This window comes from Odocoileus virginianus, chromosome 29, assembly GCF_023699985.2.
Source record: "Odocoileus virginianus isolate 20LAN1187 ecotype Illinois chromosome 29, Ovbor_1.2, whole genome shotgun sequence".
NCBI classification, from domain to species: Eukaryota; Metazoa; Chordata; class Mammalia; order Artiodactyla; family Cervidae; genus Odocoileus; species Odocoileus virginianus.
In genome coordinates this window covers 22,865,072-22,878,831 of record NC_069702.1, presented here as the reverse complement: position 1 = coordinate 22,878,831, position 13,760 = coordinate 22,865,072, and the positions used below count along the sequence as shown (strand labels likewise).

Sequence of the window (13,760 nt, the reverse complement as noted above, 5' to 3'; positions counted from 1 at the left end):
TTTTTTTAACATGCAATGGTGATATTTCAGTGGTAGAACTATGAGTGGTTTGTGATTCTTTACTTTTCTTTGTTTCCCACATTTTCTTTAATAATCATGTATCATTTTTATTTGACAAAAAAATTAAAGGATAAGGGTGAAATCCAAGCGACTCCTCATCTAGCCCCAATCAGCTAGATAAGTTTTACAAAAAGCACTCCTAACAGAATAAAAAATATTTTATATATATGTGTGTGTGTGTATATATATATATGTATATATAATCTCATTTCTATATATAATCAACATAAGATAAAGAAGTATTTGCAGCAGGCCTAAACTTTGGAAGTGAGCAACCTTGAGTTCCAATCTCAGCACTGCCCTCTTATTAGCTGTGTTACCTCTGATGAGTCACATTTCTTATCTATTTTATTTGTATCATAATCTAGAAAAATGATGCCAACTTTGACCTGCCAGAGCTGTTGAGATTAAAAAAAACAATCTAGGTACTTTCGTGGTGGTCCAGTGGTTAAGAATCCACCTTGCAATGCAGGAAACATGCGTTTGATCCATGGTCCGGGAACTAGGATCCCACATCTAGGCAACTAGAGAGAAGCCTCCCAACTGCAACAAAGACCCCTGCTCCACAACTAAGACCTGACGCAGCCAAAAATTAATTAAATTTTAAAATATTTTTTAAAAATCTATATAAGCAAATTTGAAACAATGTTCTGCGCATGGTAAGTGCTCAGTGGGAATATAAAATTGTACTTTGTTTTGGAAAATAGTTTGGCAGATTCCTAAAAAGTTAAGCATACACCTTACTTGTATTCCTACTCTCCCACTTTTAGCAATTTACCCAGAAGAATGAAAACTTCCACACAAAGACTTGTGCATGAGTGATCATAGAAGCTTTCATTGTAGAAGTCCCAAACTAAAAATAACGTAAATATCTGTGAACAGTTAAATGGATAAACAATCTTTGATATAACCATCCAATGGATTAGTACTTACCAATGAAAAGGAATGAACTATAAATACATGCTACAGTATGGATGAATTATGTTTAGCAAAATAATTATGCTAAATAAGTAAGAAATCATTCATCAAATAGTATATACTGTATGTTTCTATTTATTAAAAAATTTAGAGAATATGCCAACTAATCTATAATGACTTCATTTGCTTCTTTGGGATGGAGCGGAGCATAGGAAAAGAAGGGATGGAAGGGTTGCAGAATGTTGGAAACTCTCGGGGTGATGGAAACATTTCACTGTTTTGATTGAGGTGATGGTTTCATGGACCTAACAAAGATAATATAAACTTATACTTCAAATATGTATAATTTATTATACATCAACTTCCTCTCAATAAAAATGTTAAAAGATAAGAAGATTAATCTCAGTACTTCCTTCTCAAGAGGAAGGGAAATCTATCACCTTTTTAAATCAGTCTTAGAATTTCATAAAGGGAATAGTGAATGAGGTGACCAGTTGATCATGAGAATCCACACAGGTGTCTCCTCATGAGCTGTGAGAATGGATTCACAGCAGGGAAAGAGGTTTAAATTTCTCCATGTATCCAGTCTGAAGTTATTAAATTTTTAAAGAATGGTATGAACTTCTGTCCAGAACCACAAGATGAAACTTATATAAAATGAGGGTGGGGGCCACATTTTTGCCTGTCAAGAGCTGGTGTAGTAAGCACAGAAATATAAATGCCTCATCAAAAAATTGATGCCCCAATATTCAGGAGGCTATTGTATCTGAATGACATTTCAGATGATAAAGAGAGATGCAAATGTTAACCACACTGGTTGATGTGTTTTATTTTTAAGAAAAAGCAATGATATTAATGTCACAGTTAAATGTAAAATAGTCAAAGTAGAATCTCTTTGTTTTTTTTAACAGTAAAGATGAACTGGTTTTGCCAGGATTAGCAGTGACAAATATAAATAGTAAAGTCCAGGAAGCAGCAAATGAATTTCAGGACCAAAGCAAAGGACTGGATTAAATAAATGAATACTCTAACACCCAGAATCAGAAAGAGAAAATTTGTGCTGAGAGATTAAAGGACATGATTTTGTTTTAGACTTGTCTGGCACCTGGGGATGGACCCCAGGAGCCCTAAGATAGAAGCAAGAATTTGGGGCTGTTTTGCCAAATGTTGTTGAGCATTTGAAAAGATAGAGATATTATTCATTAGTGGGATACCTTGGCATTATTTAAAAATCACTTCAGGTTTTGTTTTTAACTTTAAAATGACTCTGAAAAATAGTTTTCTCTGTATCACATTTTTAAAAGATACTGGTAGGTCATTTGAGAGTTGAGAAAGGATGATTGCTCAAACTCCAAAGTCATGTGGTAAGTTTTGTTACTGCCATCCTAGCCAAAGTGGTATATGAGAAGCTAGAATCAGAACTGAGAATGAAAGAGACCTTGAAGAATATCCGATGAAATTGTGGCTCACCAATCTCAGAAAAAAGGTTGTGTGTAGTCAAGCCATCAGACCCCAGTGTTTCAACACTAAACCATCACACAATTTTCAAAATCAGGGCAGGTTTTCAGAAAGGACTATGAGGCGATGGGGGATATAAAAGCTCAGAGCGAGGAGTCTAGCACAGAAGGCGTTGGCTGTAGCACAGAAGGCGTTGGCTGTACCTTTCACAGTTTGACCTGCACACATAAACCCCAGGAGAGAAGAGAATAACATTTATTGAGCACCGCTGCTGCCTTGGCACAGGATAGAAGCCGCGATAATTAACACATGCTCCCACAGAACATGTGCTGTTGCCGGGAAAACACACAGACAGCTCTAGCCCAAGGTCTTAGAGCACATCGATGCTGTAAGAAAAGGACAAAGGACGCTCTCTGGTGACAGTGTGACATTTCCCTTACCTGAGAGCCGTGACTCGCCTCTTGACACCCTTTCTCTGGTTCTCTCGTCTTTTGCTAGGCATCCGGATTAGTTCCTTTACACAAGCTGACCTCGCTTCAGGAAACGTTCAGTATATCCACTCCAGTGAGGCTGAGAAGCATTCAGACGCCTTCAGCTTTACGCTGTCCGATGGAGTCCACGAGGTGGGTGAGGAGCTCGCTTCCCTCCCTGATGGGTATCAACTCAGCGTCATCGCCTTTAACTGGAGGGCACGGAGCCACCATTGTTGAGAGAGCTTCGTTTCCCTCTGCGCTCAGCCCGGGACAGAGGCAAAGAGAACTCTATCTTGCCAAAGAGAACCCACCTCTGGGTCTCTGGTCGGTCAGTCATGCCGGGAACGGTGTGAAAGGGAATGCAGAGGGCGTCTGCCTTCTCCTCGGGTGGGTGCTGGGGACAGGTGACCCACCTGCACTTTTCCACCCTGTAGGTGACGCAGACCTTCCGCATCACTCTTCGCCCTGTGGATGACGCGCTGCCCCAAGTGCAGAACTTCGGGATGCGGGTACAGGAGGGCGTGAGGAAGACCATCACGGAGTTTGAGCTTAAAGCGGTGGATGCGGACACAGAGGTAGGCGTGCTACCCTGGCCTCTGGTCCAGTGAGATGCCTGTTGCTTTGTTACAGTACATCCCAAGAGTGGGGCGAGGAGTGGGGCTGAGAGTAATACAAGCATCCTTGAAAGATTAAAAACCAGAACATAAAAAAAAATAAAAAAGAAAAACCAGAACATACCATGGCCTGCTGGAAAAGAAAAGCTAATACATTTGAAATTAAGTCGTTTTGAAACTCTTTTGGAAACCCTAAATACGTTTATCCTTTCCCACAATTACACATAACAATCATGTTAACATTCTGATTTTGATTATGATCCACAGAAAATTAGGTCGATGGCACTTTATCCAATTTTTATTACTCCCTATTATTAATGAACAAGGATTTTCTCATCTCTACACTTTTTCCTCCTTCATCGAAACTTCACTGGATGACAACTAATTATTGCAGTTTGAACATTCTCAAAGAACCAGGTTTTATCCAGTAAAACAGGGCATGTCGAGACAACTCTTCCTGTCTAATGCTTTCCAATTAAAGAATCTAACGTTCTGACATGATTTAGCTCCCATTAAGGGTACCACACACTTGTTAATTAGTTCTATGTATGCCCTTCTCCGTGCCAGCATGCATTCATTTATTCATTCTTTCAGCAAGTATTTATTACCAAGGTCAGCTCTAGATGCTAAAGACAGCACTGTGAACAAAGCAGATCAAAGTGCTAGCCTTAGGGAGTTTACAACCTTTGGTTAAGGGGACAGATGATAAAGAAAGAAAGAACATAGACTATCTTGTCAGGTGTGATAAGTGCTAGAAATAAAAATAAAGTGACATGAAGGTGACAGAGATAGATGTGTGTGCTGTTTGAGGCACAGGTCAGGGGAGTTTTCTCTGAGTGGCTGATACTTGAGCAGAAATAGGAAGAGAAAGAGCAGACTGTGCAGTTTCCTGGGAGAATCCCTCTCCAGGCAGAAGAATCAGGAGGGCAAAAGCCTTGTGGTCCAGTGCGCTTGGAACAGTTGAGTAGCCAGGCCAAGGGTCTAGACCCCAGTGAACGAGCAGGAGAGGAAAAGGATGAGACCAAAGAGGCACTGTGGGACCAGGTCACAGAGGGCCTTCTTGTCACAGAGGGCCTTCTTGGCCCAGGTCCGGCCTCTGCATTTTCTTCCAAGTTGATGGGAGATCATTGAAGAGTCCTGAGCAGGATTTTCTACATCGGTATTTTTCCTTCTCATGTCACCCTAGAAGCAGCTATTAGAAATGGGAAATTTGTGGGATGAATTGAGAGAGTAGCATTGACGTATATGTATACCACATGTGTAAAATAGATAGCTAGTGGGAACCTACTTTAAAACGCGGGGAGCTCAGCTGGGTGCTCTGTGATGACCTAGAGGAGTGGGATGGGGTGGTGGGAGGGAGTCTCGAGAGGGAGGGGGTATATGTACACAGATGTCTGATTCACTTCATGGTACAGCAGAAACTAGCACGCCTTTGTAAAGCAATTACACCCCAATTAAAAAAATAGAAATGGGAAGTTATGCTTCTGTTCTGATGCATAGATTCTATATGTGAGTTTTGGGAAAGTGTATGTGCTGGGGGAGGAGAGTGGATGGAAAAGAAGTGAGTGATTTTAAAAGGTCTAGTTCTTACCATCTTAGAGGTTAAAAATTCAAGTTTTCCCCCTATGACCCCAAAAGGCCAAATTTAAATGTCTTATCTTAAAACAGAAGGCAGCAGAACGTAAGTTCGATTGTAGTAACCAATATAATTTCTCTCCTTAGCTTAATTTTTGGTGTCTATAAAGAAAAGGCAGTGTTTGTTTTATAAAGGTCTTTGGGTTTGACTACCCTTGGCCACCTGTTGACCACCACTCACACGTCTGGCTCCTGACACAGAGTTCCCTTCTCTTGTTGCCTCCATGACAGGCCGAGTCTGTCACGTTCACGGTCGTGCAGCCCCCACGCCACGGCACCATCGAGCGAACCACCAACGGGCAGCCCTTCCAGCTCACGTCCACCTTCACCATGGAGGACATCTACCAGAACCGGGTCCGCTACAGCCACGACGGCAGCAACTCCCTCAAAGACCGATTCACCTTCACCGTGGCTGACGGGACGAATCCTTTCTTCATTGTTGAGGAAGGAGGAAAAGAGGTGAGGGGCAGAGACGGCGGAGAGGGAGGCGGAGCACAGCAGGCCGGAGGTTGTCTGGAGGCTGAACGTGGCATTTTTAGGCAAAGGGTAAAGCCACTCCAGTATTCCTGCCTGGAGAATCCCATGGACAGAGGAGATTGGTGGGGACGGTTCATAGAGTCACAAAGAGTTGGATACAACTGAAGCAACTTAGCACGCATGTACTCAACACGGCTTGAATTTTGGTTCTGTCTCCTAATTGGCCTTGGACAAATGACTTAACTTCCGTAAGCCTCAGCTTTTCATCTATGCAGTGGGCACAAGGATCATCACCAGCTTCCATTGGTCTAAGGATCAAAAGATCCATAAAAAATGCTTAACACCATTGGCAAAGACTGAGTACTCACATAAAAGACAGTCGCTATTGTTATTATTACTGCTATTATTTCTCCTTTTCCTTTGCACTCACCCTTTGTTCCTTCCTTTTTTCTTTCATCTGGTTTTTCTTTTTTTCTTTTTTTTTTTTCCATTTATTTTTATTAGTTGGAGGCTAATTACTTTACAATATTGTAGTGGTTTTTGCCATACATTGACATGAATCAGCCATGGATTTACATGTGTTTCCCACCCTGAATTCATCTGGTTTTTCAATAAGATCACAGGGTTCCAAATCATCTCCTGAGCCAGTCAGAGTTTTCAGTCTCATGAAGAATTACAGTGGCTAAGAGTATGGCTTTTGCATCCAAAAGACACTGATTTAAATTCTGCTTCTGTCACTTACTACCTGAGTGTCTTTGTAAGTCATTTAACCTTTCTAAGCCTTAGCTTCCTTATCTGTAAAATGAGGATATCTACTCCCCTGATTACACAAAGCACTTAGCCCAGTGCCTTACACAGGAAACACAAGAAATAGCCAATAAATTGTGGCTATAATCATCATGGTCGTCACTTTAGGATCAGCTGGTGGAACAAATGAAGATGGTTTTCTTTTGAGGTCATGAAGCTGTCAAGCTTCTTTCCCTTAAGGGAATTGCTCACTTCTAACATTTAGGTGTTCAGAAGAAACTATAAACATCCCCTTTCACTCTCTTCCCTGCAGTTCTAACTCTTTTTTAGCAGATTTCCTGCAGCACCATAACCTTCCCCTAGGAATAACTGCAACTCTGATGAAAGGGGGACCCCTGATGTCTCACACAGCTGTCTGACTCAGCATAAGCAGTTTTAGTGAGCACATGATCACACCCTACTGTTTGCTTCCAGCATAAGCGAAGGGTCAGCAACTTCTCTCGGGCCTGCAGTTTTTTTCCTACTTTGATGATGAATGATTCTTTGCCTGGCCAGGAAAGATCCTCTGGTGTGCTTTAGAAACCAACAGCCTGTGAGAAGGTCATTCTCAGTTGGCCAAGGTGTCAGTAGGATGGCTCTTGGGATTTCCCTGCCATTTCAGTGTCTGCCCTGCATCTCCACCTGGCAGGTCATCACGTTCATTTTCCCTCTCCCATACTGCGGCTGCTTCCCCAGTTCGTTTGACTTTCAGAAGAGAAAAAAAAATATTTCAGGATGAATCAACAAGAGGGCCACCTCTCTGATAAACATAAAAAGGTCACAGCAGGTCTCCAGGGGTACCGTGTCATTTTGAAAATGGAAATTATCTGGGAGGGTTGGAGAAGACTGATACACCAGTATCTCACTGCGCTGTCTGCCAGCTTGTTGTATCAGTTCAGAAATGGGGAGGTACTGGACTGGACTCCCCGTGTCTGTTGTGAATATGCATGTATATATCTGTGTGGTGATAAAGTCATAAACTGAAATGTCTTTGCACTATTCTCACACACACTTTTTTGGGGGAGGAGGTGGAGTGGATGTGCTGGGTCTTTGTTGCTGTGAGCAGGCTTTCTCTAGTTGCAGCGAGTGGGGGCTACCCTCTAGTTGTGATGCACAGGCTTCTCATTGTGGTGGCTTCTCTGGGTGTGGTCTCTAGGGCTCGTGGGCTTCAGTAGTTGTGGCCCATGGGCTTAGCTCCTCCACACCATGTGGGATCTTCCCAGACCAGGGATTGAACCCATGTCCCCTGCATTGGCAGGTGGATTCCTAACCACTGGACCACCAGGGAAGTCCTCACAAATGCTTTTATTCTTGATTTCTTCTGCCCCCTTTTCCCATGTGAACAGTTCTTTCTCAAAAAATAAAAAATAAAAAGGAAATCTCTTCCCATGAAACATCTTTTCACATCTAGCAAAATCCTACCTGAAGACCTTGACATTAACTAATTCTTTTTTTCCAGGCAATGCTATGCAGCATGCAGGATCTTAGTTCCCCAACCAGGGATCAAATTAGGGTCTGAGAATGCAGAGTCTTAACCACTGGACAACAGGGAAGTCCCTGACATTCACATTTTAACGATAGAAGTTTTAACAAGAGTTATTGAAAGGAAGATATTTTGTTTATTGTTTCTTCTCGGGGCAATATTGAACTCAACTAAAGAAAGCTTAGGTTTGTGAAAACCAACTTCCATAGCAGCTGAAATTCCAGCAAGAGTGCCACTTGTGTCTTGCTTTCCTACTTATATCATTTCCACTTTGTCAGTCAACATTGTCCCTGAAGCCTCAGGAGCCAAGTGGTGGTAAGCGATGGAAACTTGCTCACTTGCCTGTTTTGAAGTGTCAGCAGATTTCAAGGGTTCCAGCTTCTGGAAGCCCTAGACCTGACATACTTCAGGTAGGTGTGAATGATGAGTTTTCTTTCTGGCTTTCATCACAGATCAAAACAGCAGCACCTCAGCAGTTCTGGGTAGACATCCTCCAGGTGGATGATGGTGCCCCTAGGATTGTTACCAACCTGGGGCTCCAATGGCTGGAGTACATGGATGGCAAGGTAAGGCCCTTCCATCTGCTGCTGTCTCACTAACCAACTTGGGCTCTATCCTATTCATGACAATATGAACAGAATTCCTGTTCAACTCATGTCTATCCCTCCCTAAGTAAGCTAAGTTCTTAAGATTGCTGAGCTCCATGAGTCTGGTTAGAGTTGTATTATAGTTTAAGATGTTCTTATAGAATGACCCCCAAATATAGTAGCTCAGACAGGATAGAAGTTTTTTTTTCCTCATATAAAGCACGGAAGTGGGGAGGTTAGGGCGCAACGTGACCATTCAGAGATACATATTCCTTCTGTCTTACTCTTCTGCCTTCACTAGAGTGTTGTTATCAACAGCAGGGCCAAAACTCTTCAGCTGCTCTTCAGTACTGCATACCATGGGAAGAGGAAAACAGAAAAGTAGGGGTCAAGGAACTTAATTTTAAGCAAGTGATACAGAAATTAAACACATCACTTGCACTCATATTGTTTTGAAAAGAAATTGAGCCTGTGGTCCTATCTATTGCATGGAGTGTCTAGCTGGGCAGTTTGGTGCTCAGCTAAAAGTTTGTTGACTAGAAAAAGGGGAGGATGGATTTGGGAAAACTTCTCATACATGCCATAGATGGGAAGGAAGTGAGTTTTTTGGTAGATGAGTATCATCAGAGGATTTCTAGAAATTTAATTTTTTTTTCTCCTTTTCATAAGCCCCAATTGGGTCATTTTAAGATATGCCATAATTCTCACCTGTTTCCATGTCAAGCATTAAATTCTCATTCCCACCTAAACACACACAGTTCTTCAGCTCAGTTTGGGAACTGGTTTCATACTTTTGTGTGTGGTATTGCCTCTAGGATGTGAATTTTCCTTCTCCACATCCCTGATATAGCAGTGGCATTACAGCTTTCCAATGAACTCATTGGGAATTTTAAAATATATGAGACAAAATTAGTACAGATTCCTCTCATGCCCTATTTGATATTTTTCTCAATACTCAGAACCATCCTATTCGCTTCTTCTCCAACTGGTCTTCCACTTCCAACTCTTACCCTACTGTAGTGACTCTTATCAAAGTCATCAATGACCTCAATTTCCTCAAATCAAAGGTCACTTACATGCCTTTATTTTACTAGGTCTAGTAACATTCAATAGTGTTGACCATCCTGTTTTTCTCTCAAAACTTTGGTCTCATTAAATATTTGTTGAATGAATAAATGAGTGAATTAAAATTTAGCCAGTATATTTGAGCAGTATTGGGATATTATGTATTTGTCTGTCTGAATTTCAAGCAATGTAATCAACTCTTATATGATATAAAGTGGCCATCTTCCCTGGATTGTATCCTTCTTTCAAAGTTCCAGCCTTCTTTCAAGGCCAAACTGAAGTCACCCCCTTCCCTAATCCAGATGGAATGAATTGTCCTTGCTTCCTAAAAGTGTGATGCAGTATTTTCCACATTTCCCACTGTAGCACTCACCACAGTTACCTTGCTTATAAGCCTTTCTTCCCCAGGAAAGAGTGAACATCAAGGACAGAGGCTGGGATGGTTTCTATCCTCATAACCTGATCAATCCTGACAAAGTTTTCCAGGCAGTAAATGTACTTAGTAAATCATGGTTGAACTGAATTAAATCTGAGTCAGAGGGTCTTGTTCTTGCTTTACTCTCATCTCAGGAATTAAATTTAATGGGTTTCTATTCCAGGCAACCAACTTGATCACCAAGAAGGAACTGCTGACCGTGGACCCAGACACGGAGGACATGCAGCTTGTCTATGAGATCACCACGGGCCCCAAGCATGGCCACGTGGAGACCAAGCTACAGCCTGGCAGGGCAGCGGCTACCTTCACACAGGGTGAGCACCCAGGAGCTGGGCTTTCCTGGTGGCTTAGATGGTAAAGAATTCGCATGCAATGCAGCAGACCCAGGTTTGATCGCTGGATTGGGAAGATCCTTCTGGAGAAGGGAAGGGCAACCCACTCCAGTATCTTGCCTGGAGAATCCCATGGATGGAGGAGCCTGGCAGGCTATAGTCCGTAGGGTTCCAAAGAGTTGGATATAACTGAGCAACTAACATGAGAAGTGGGAAGGGTCTGTTCTAACACCACTCCCCCTATCTCCCTCATCTTTCTCACAACCACTGTCAGCTACTTCCCCCCCAGGACCTATTAACAGACAAATAGATCCTTTGGCATCTAACCATCCAACAGTGAAATTTTACTTCTCCTGATATTTTTTCCCCTTTACTCCAAATTATGGCAAAAAAAAGAAAAAAAATAAAATTTTTATCTTTTCCTGGCTTCCTCAGTTCCCAAATTGCTTTCAGTTTTGACCAAGTTGTTTGGAAAAGATCATGTGATACTTCTGGGTTTGCTTTCAAAACAAAAATAGCCACCAGACTTTATGAAACATCTGTGATCCTGTGTGGTTAATTTTTTTCTGTAAAGGATTATGGATTTTTTGTCTTTGGCAAAGAAAGAAAAATCAACATGGGTAGACTGCTCAATAAATAGTTTCCTGTTTGGAATCACATCAAGCAAACCAATTTGTATTTTAGTTTATTGGAAAGTTTTCAGAGTCTTCTAGACTTGTGTTGGGGATGGACCTGAGTGGGAAGACACAACTGTGTCTTGCAATTTATGTGCCATGTTTCCTTTTAATCCCTGTCCTCAATCTGTGTTCTCGCCTAGCCCCATGTTATCTGTGCCTTGTGAGGGGACTGTTTTAATCCAACCCCATCTTTTCTAAGTAACACATACAAAGAACCTTTATTTTGAAGGAACTAGGGACAGGTATAAGTATATGTGCATAGCAGATGGGGTCAGAGACTTCCCTCTGTTGGCTCAAAGATTTGCTTTTAACTTTCCATAGACATTTATTAAACTGCTTTTTTGCCAAGGCCCTGGGATTGTCATTGTACAATAGCATAATGGTACTTCCTATACACAAACAGAATTACAGGATCTTATTTTAAGATCTGGTAGAAACATTTACTTTTAAGACTACAGTCTTTTTTGTTCCTGGAGAAATAAGTTTTGTCTGTAATCCACTAGAAGAATAAACTGGATGTGTTGGGAGAAATCTATGAGGCTGTCTTTATATCCCCTGGTTAATTCAGTATCTTTTTTTTCTCACAGAGGACGTGAACTTGGGGTTGATTCATTACGTGTTGCATGAGGAGAAGATCCATGAGATGATGGATAGTTTTCAGTTTCTGGTGAAAGACAGTAAACCCAATGTGGTCAACGACAACATCTTCCATATCCAGTGGTCCCTCATCAGTTTTAAATATACCAGGTACAAGTGCTGTTGGCGTTCATTCTTGAGAAATGAAACAGGAAAGCAGAGGAAGCCAGGATGAAGCACCTTCGAGGTCAGCTGTAATCATCCAGTCATGATGGTGGGATGATAATAAGAATAAAAATAATAATTACACCAAATATTTCTTGAATACCATATGTACCAGGCACTGTAGTGGGTAACTGACATATGTCATCTTGTTTAATGCTTGCAGTTATGAGATGAGTAACCTTGTTGCCTCCACAATGATGAAGCAATAGAGACAGAAATAGGTTAAGTAACTTATGAGGGCTTCCTAGGTGGCTCAGTGGAAGGAACATGCCTGTCAATGCAGAAGATGCGTGTTTGATTCCTGGGTTGGGAAGATTCCCTGGAGAAGGAAATGGCAACCCACTCCAATATTCTCACCTGAGAATCCTATGGACAGAGGAGCCTGGTAGGTTACAGTCCATGGGATCACGAGAGGCAGATCAAACTTAGCAACTAAACAACAACATTAACTTGTCTGAAGTCATATAGCTAATAAGCAATGAAGTGCAGTGATCTTAATCATCATGCTTTACTGCTTCTCCTGAAAAAGGAGAAGTATTTTTCCTTCTGTCTTCAAGTTTAGAAGATAATCCAAAAGAACTGATGAGAAGAAAAAAATACATTGAAAAAAATAATCACTGGACTGGCCCACAAAAACAGTCTTTGCCTTCTGTCTCCATTCTCCCTGTTCTTAAGCTTATATTCTCCCCCTCGCTCTTTTGGTATACACAGAATCATGTATCTTTAGTTAAAAATTCATAGCTTAACACAGACAGCTCTTCAAGATGCTTTTGTAGTCTTCTTGGGGAGTCCAGAGGCAGAGAGTCACTGATTGGTAAGACACAGAGCTGATTTTATAGATTAGATTATAACTAGGACTGTAATTTTTGTGGAACATAAAAGTCTTTAAATCTACATTTCACAGACCCACTAAGAAATCAATATCATTATAATTCAAATGAAAATTGGATCTTGGGAAGAAGAGAAGAAAGTATGCAAACTTGGTTTCATGTGCCCCAGATGGAGGCTCTTTTATTGTTACACACACTTGGAGAATGAGTGGAAAATTAGAATTAACATATATGTGTGTTTTATATATATATATATATATATATATATATATATCGTTATTGTCTAGTCGATAAGTTGTGTCCAACTCTTTTGTGACCCCCACAGACTGTAGCCCACCAGTCTCCTCTGTCCATGGGATTTCTCAGGCAAGAATACTAGAGTGGTTACCATTTCATTCTCCATTATATACGTACATTCTGCTCCTATTTACCTCTTACGTGTAACTTCTTCAGAATTAAATAAGTTGAATAAAATTGATGTTGTTTTCTGGACAACCCTCTAATGTTTGATGGACTAACTAATACAGAGAGTCCCCAAACTGGCAATGAAGACAAACCTCTCAAAGGCACTTTGCCTGCAGTCCTCACGGCAATAAGCCACAAGTCAAAGTTAATGGCCATCCTCAGTGATGACAGACAAAGCCCAGCTCAGGCTGGGCTTTTGTCAACCTGGATAGCTTGTTATGAATAAATGGCACCTGTACACTTTGCCTCCTGCTTTGCAATTCAACAGAAATTCCTAGCAGCAAGCTAAGTTAATTCTATGTCTTAGTGATTCCAGCTGCTATAACAGAATACCATAACCTTGGTGACTTGTGAACAACAGGAATTTATTTCTCACAGCTCTAGAGGCTGGGAAGTCCAAGACTGAGGTGCTGGCAAATTCAGTGTCTGATGAGGGCCTGCCTCATGGTCCTGGGAGAATTGAGTTCTTGCTGTAACTTCTGGTGGCAGAAGGCAGATGGAGCTCCCTTCTATGGCACTAATCCCATTCATGAGGGCTTTACTCTTGTGACCTAACCACCTTTGCAAAGGCCCCACCCCTATTACTGTCACAGAGGGGATTAAGGTTTCAAGATGTGGAGGGGCACACTTCCAGTCTGGAGCACCTTGGCCCTCCCCCATTGT

At 41.5% G+C, this 13,760-nt stretch overlaps 1 protein-coding gene across 1 annotated transcript in view; it reads left to right on the top strand.

Annotated features, from left to right (window-relative positions):
* The window catches only part of FRAS1 (Fraser extracellular matrix complex subunit 1), a 505,552-nt gene that overhangs the window by 425,480 nt on the left and 66,312 nt on the right, over window positions 1–13,760 (top strand). Inside the window, 6 exon segments of the mRNA XM_070458257.1 lie at window positions 2,935–3,059; window positions 3,344–3,484; window positions 5,390–5,617; window positions 8,357–8,470; window positions 10,156–10,306; window positions 11,589–11,748. Of these exon segments, the coding sequence (XP_070314358.1) occupies window positions 2,935–3,059; window positions 3,344–3,484; window positions 5,390–5,617; window positions 8,357–8,470; window positions 10,156–10,306; window positions 11,589–11,748 (919 nt within the window).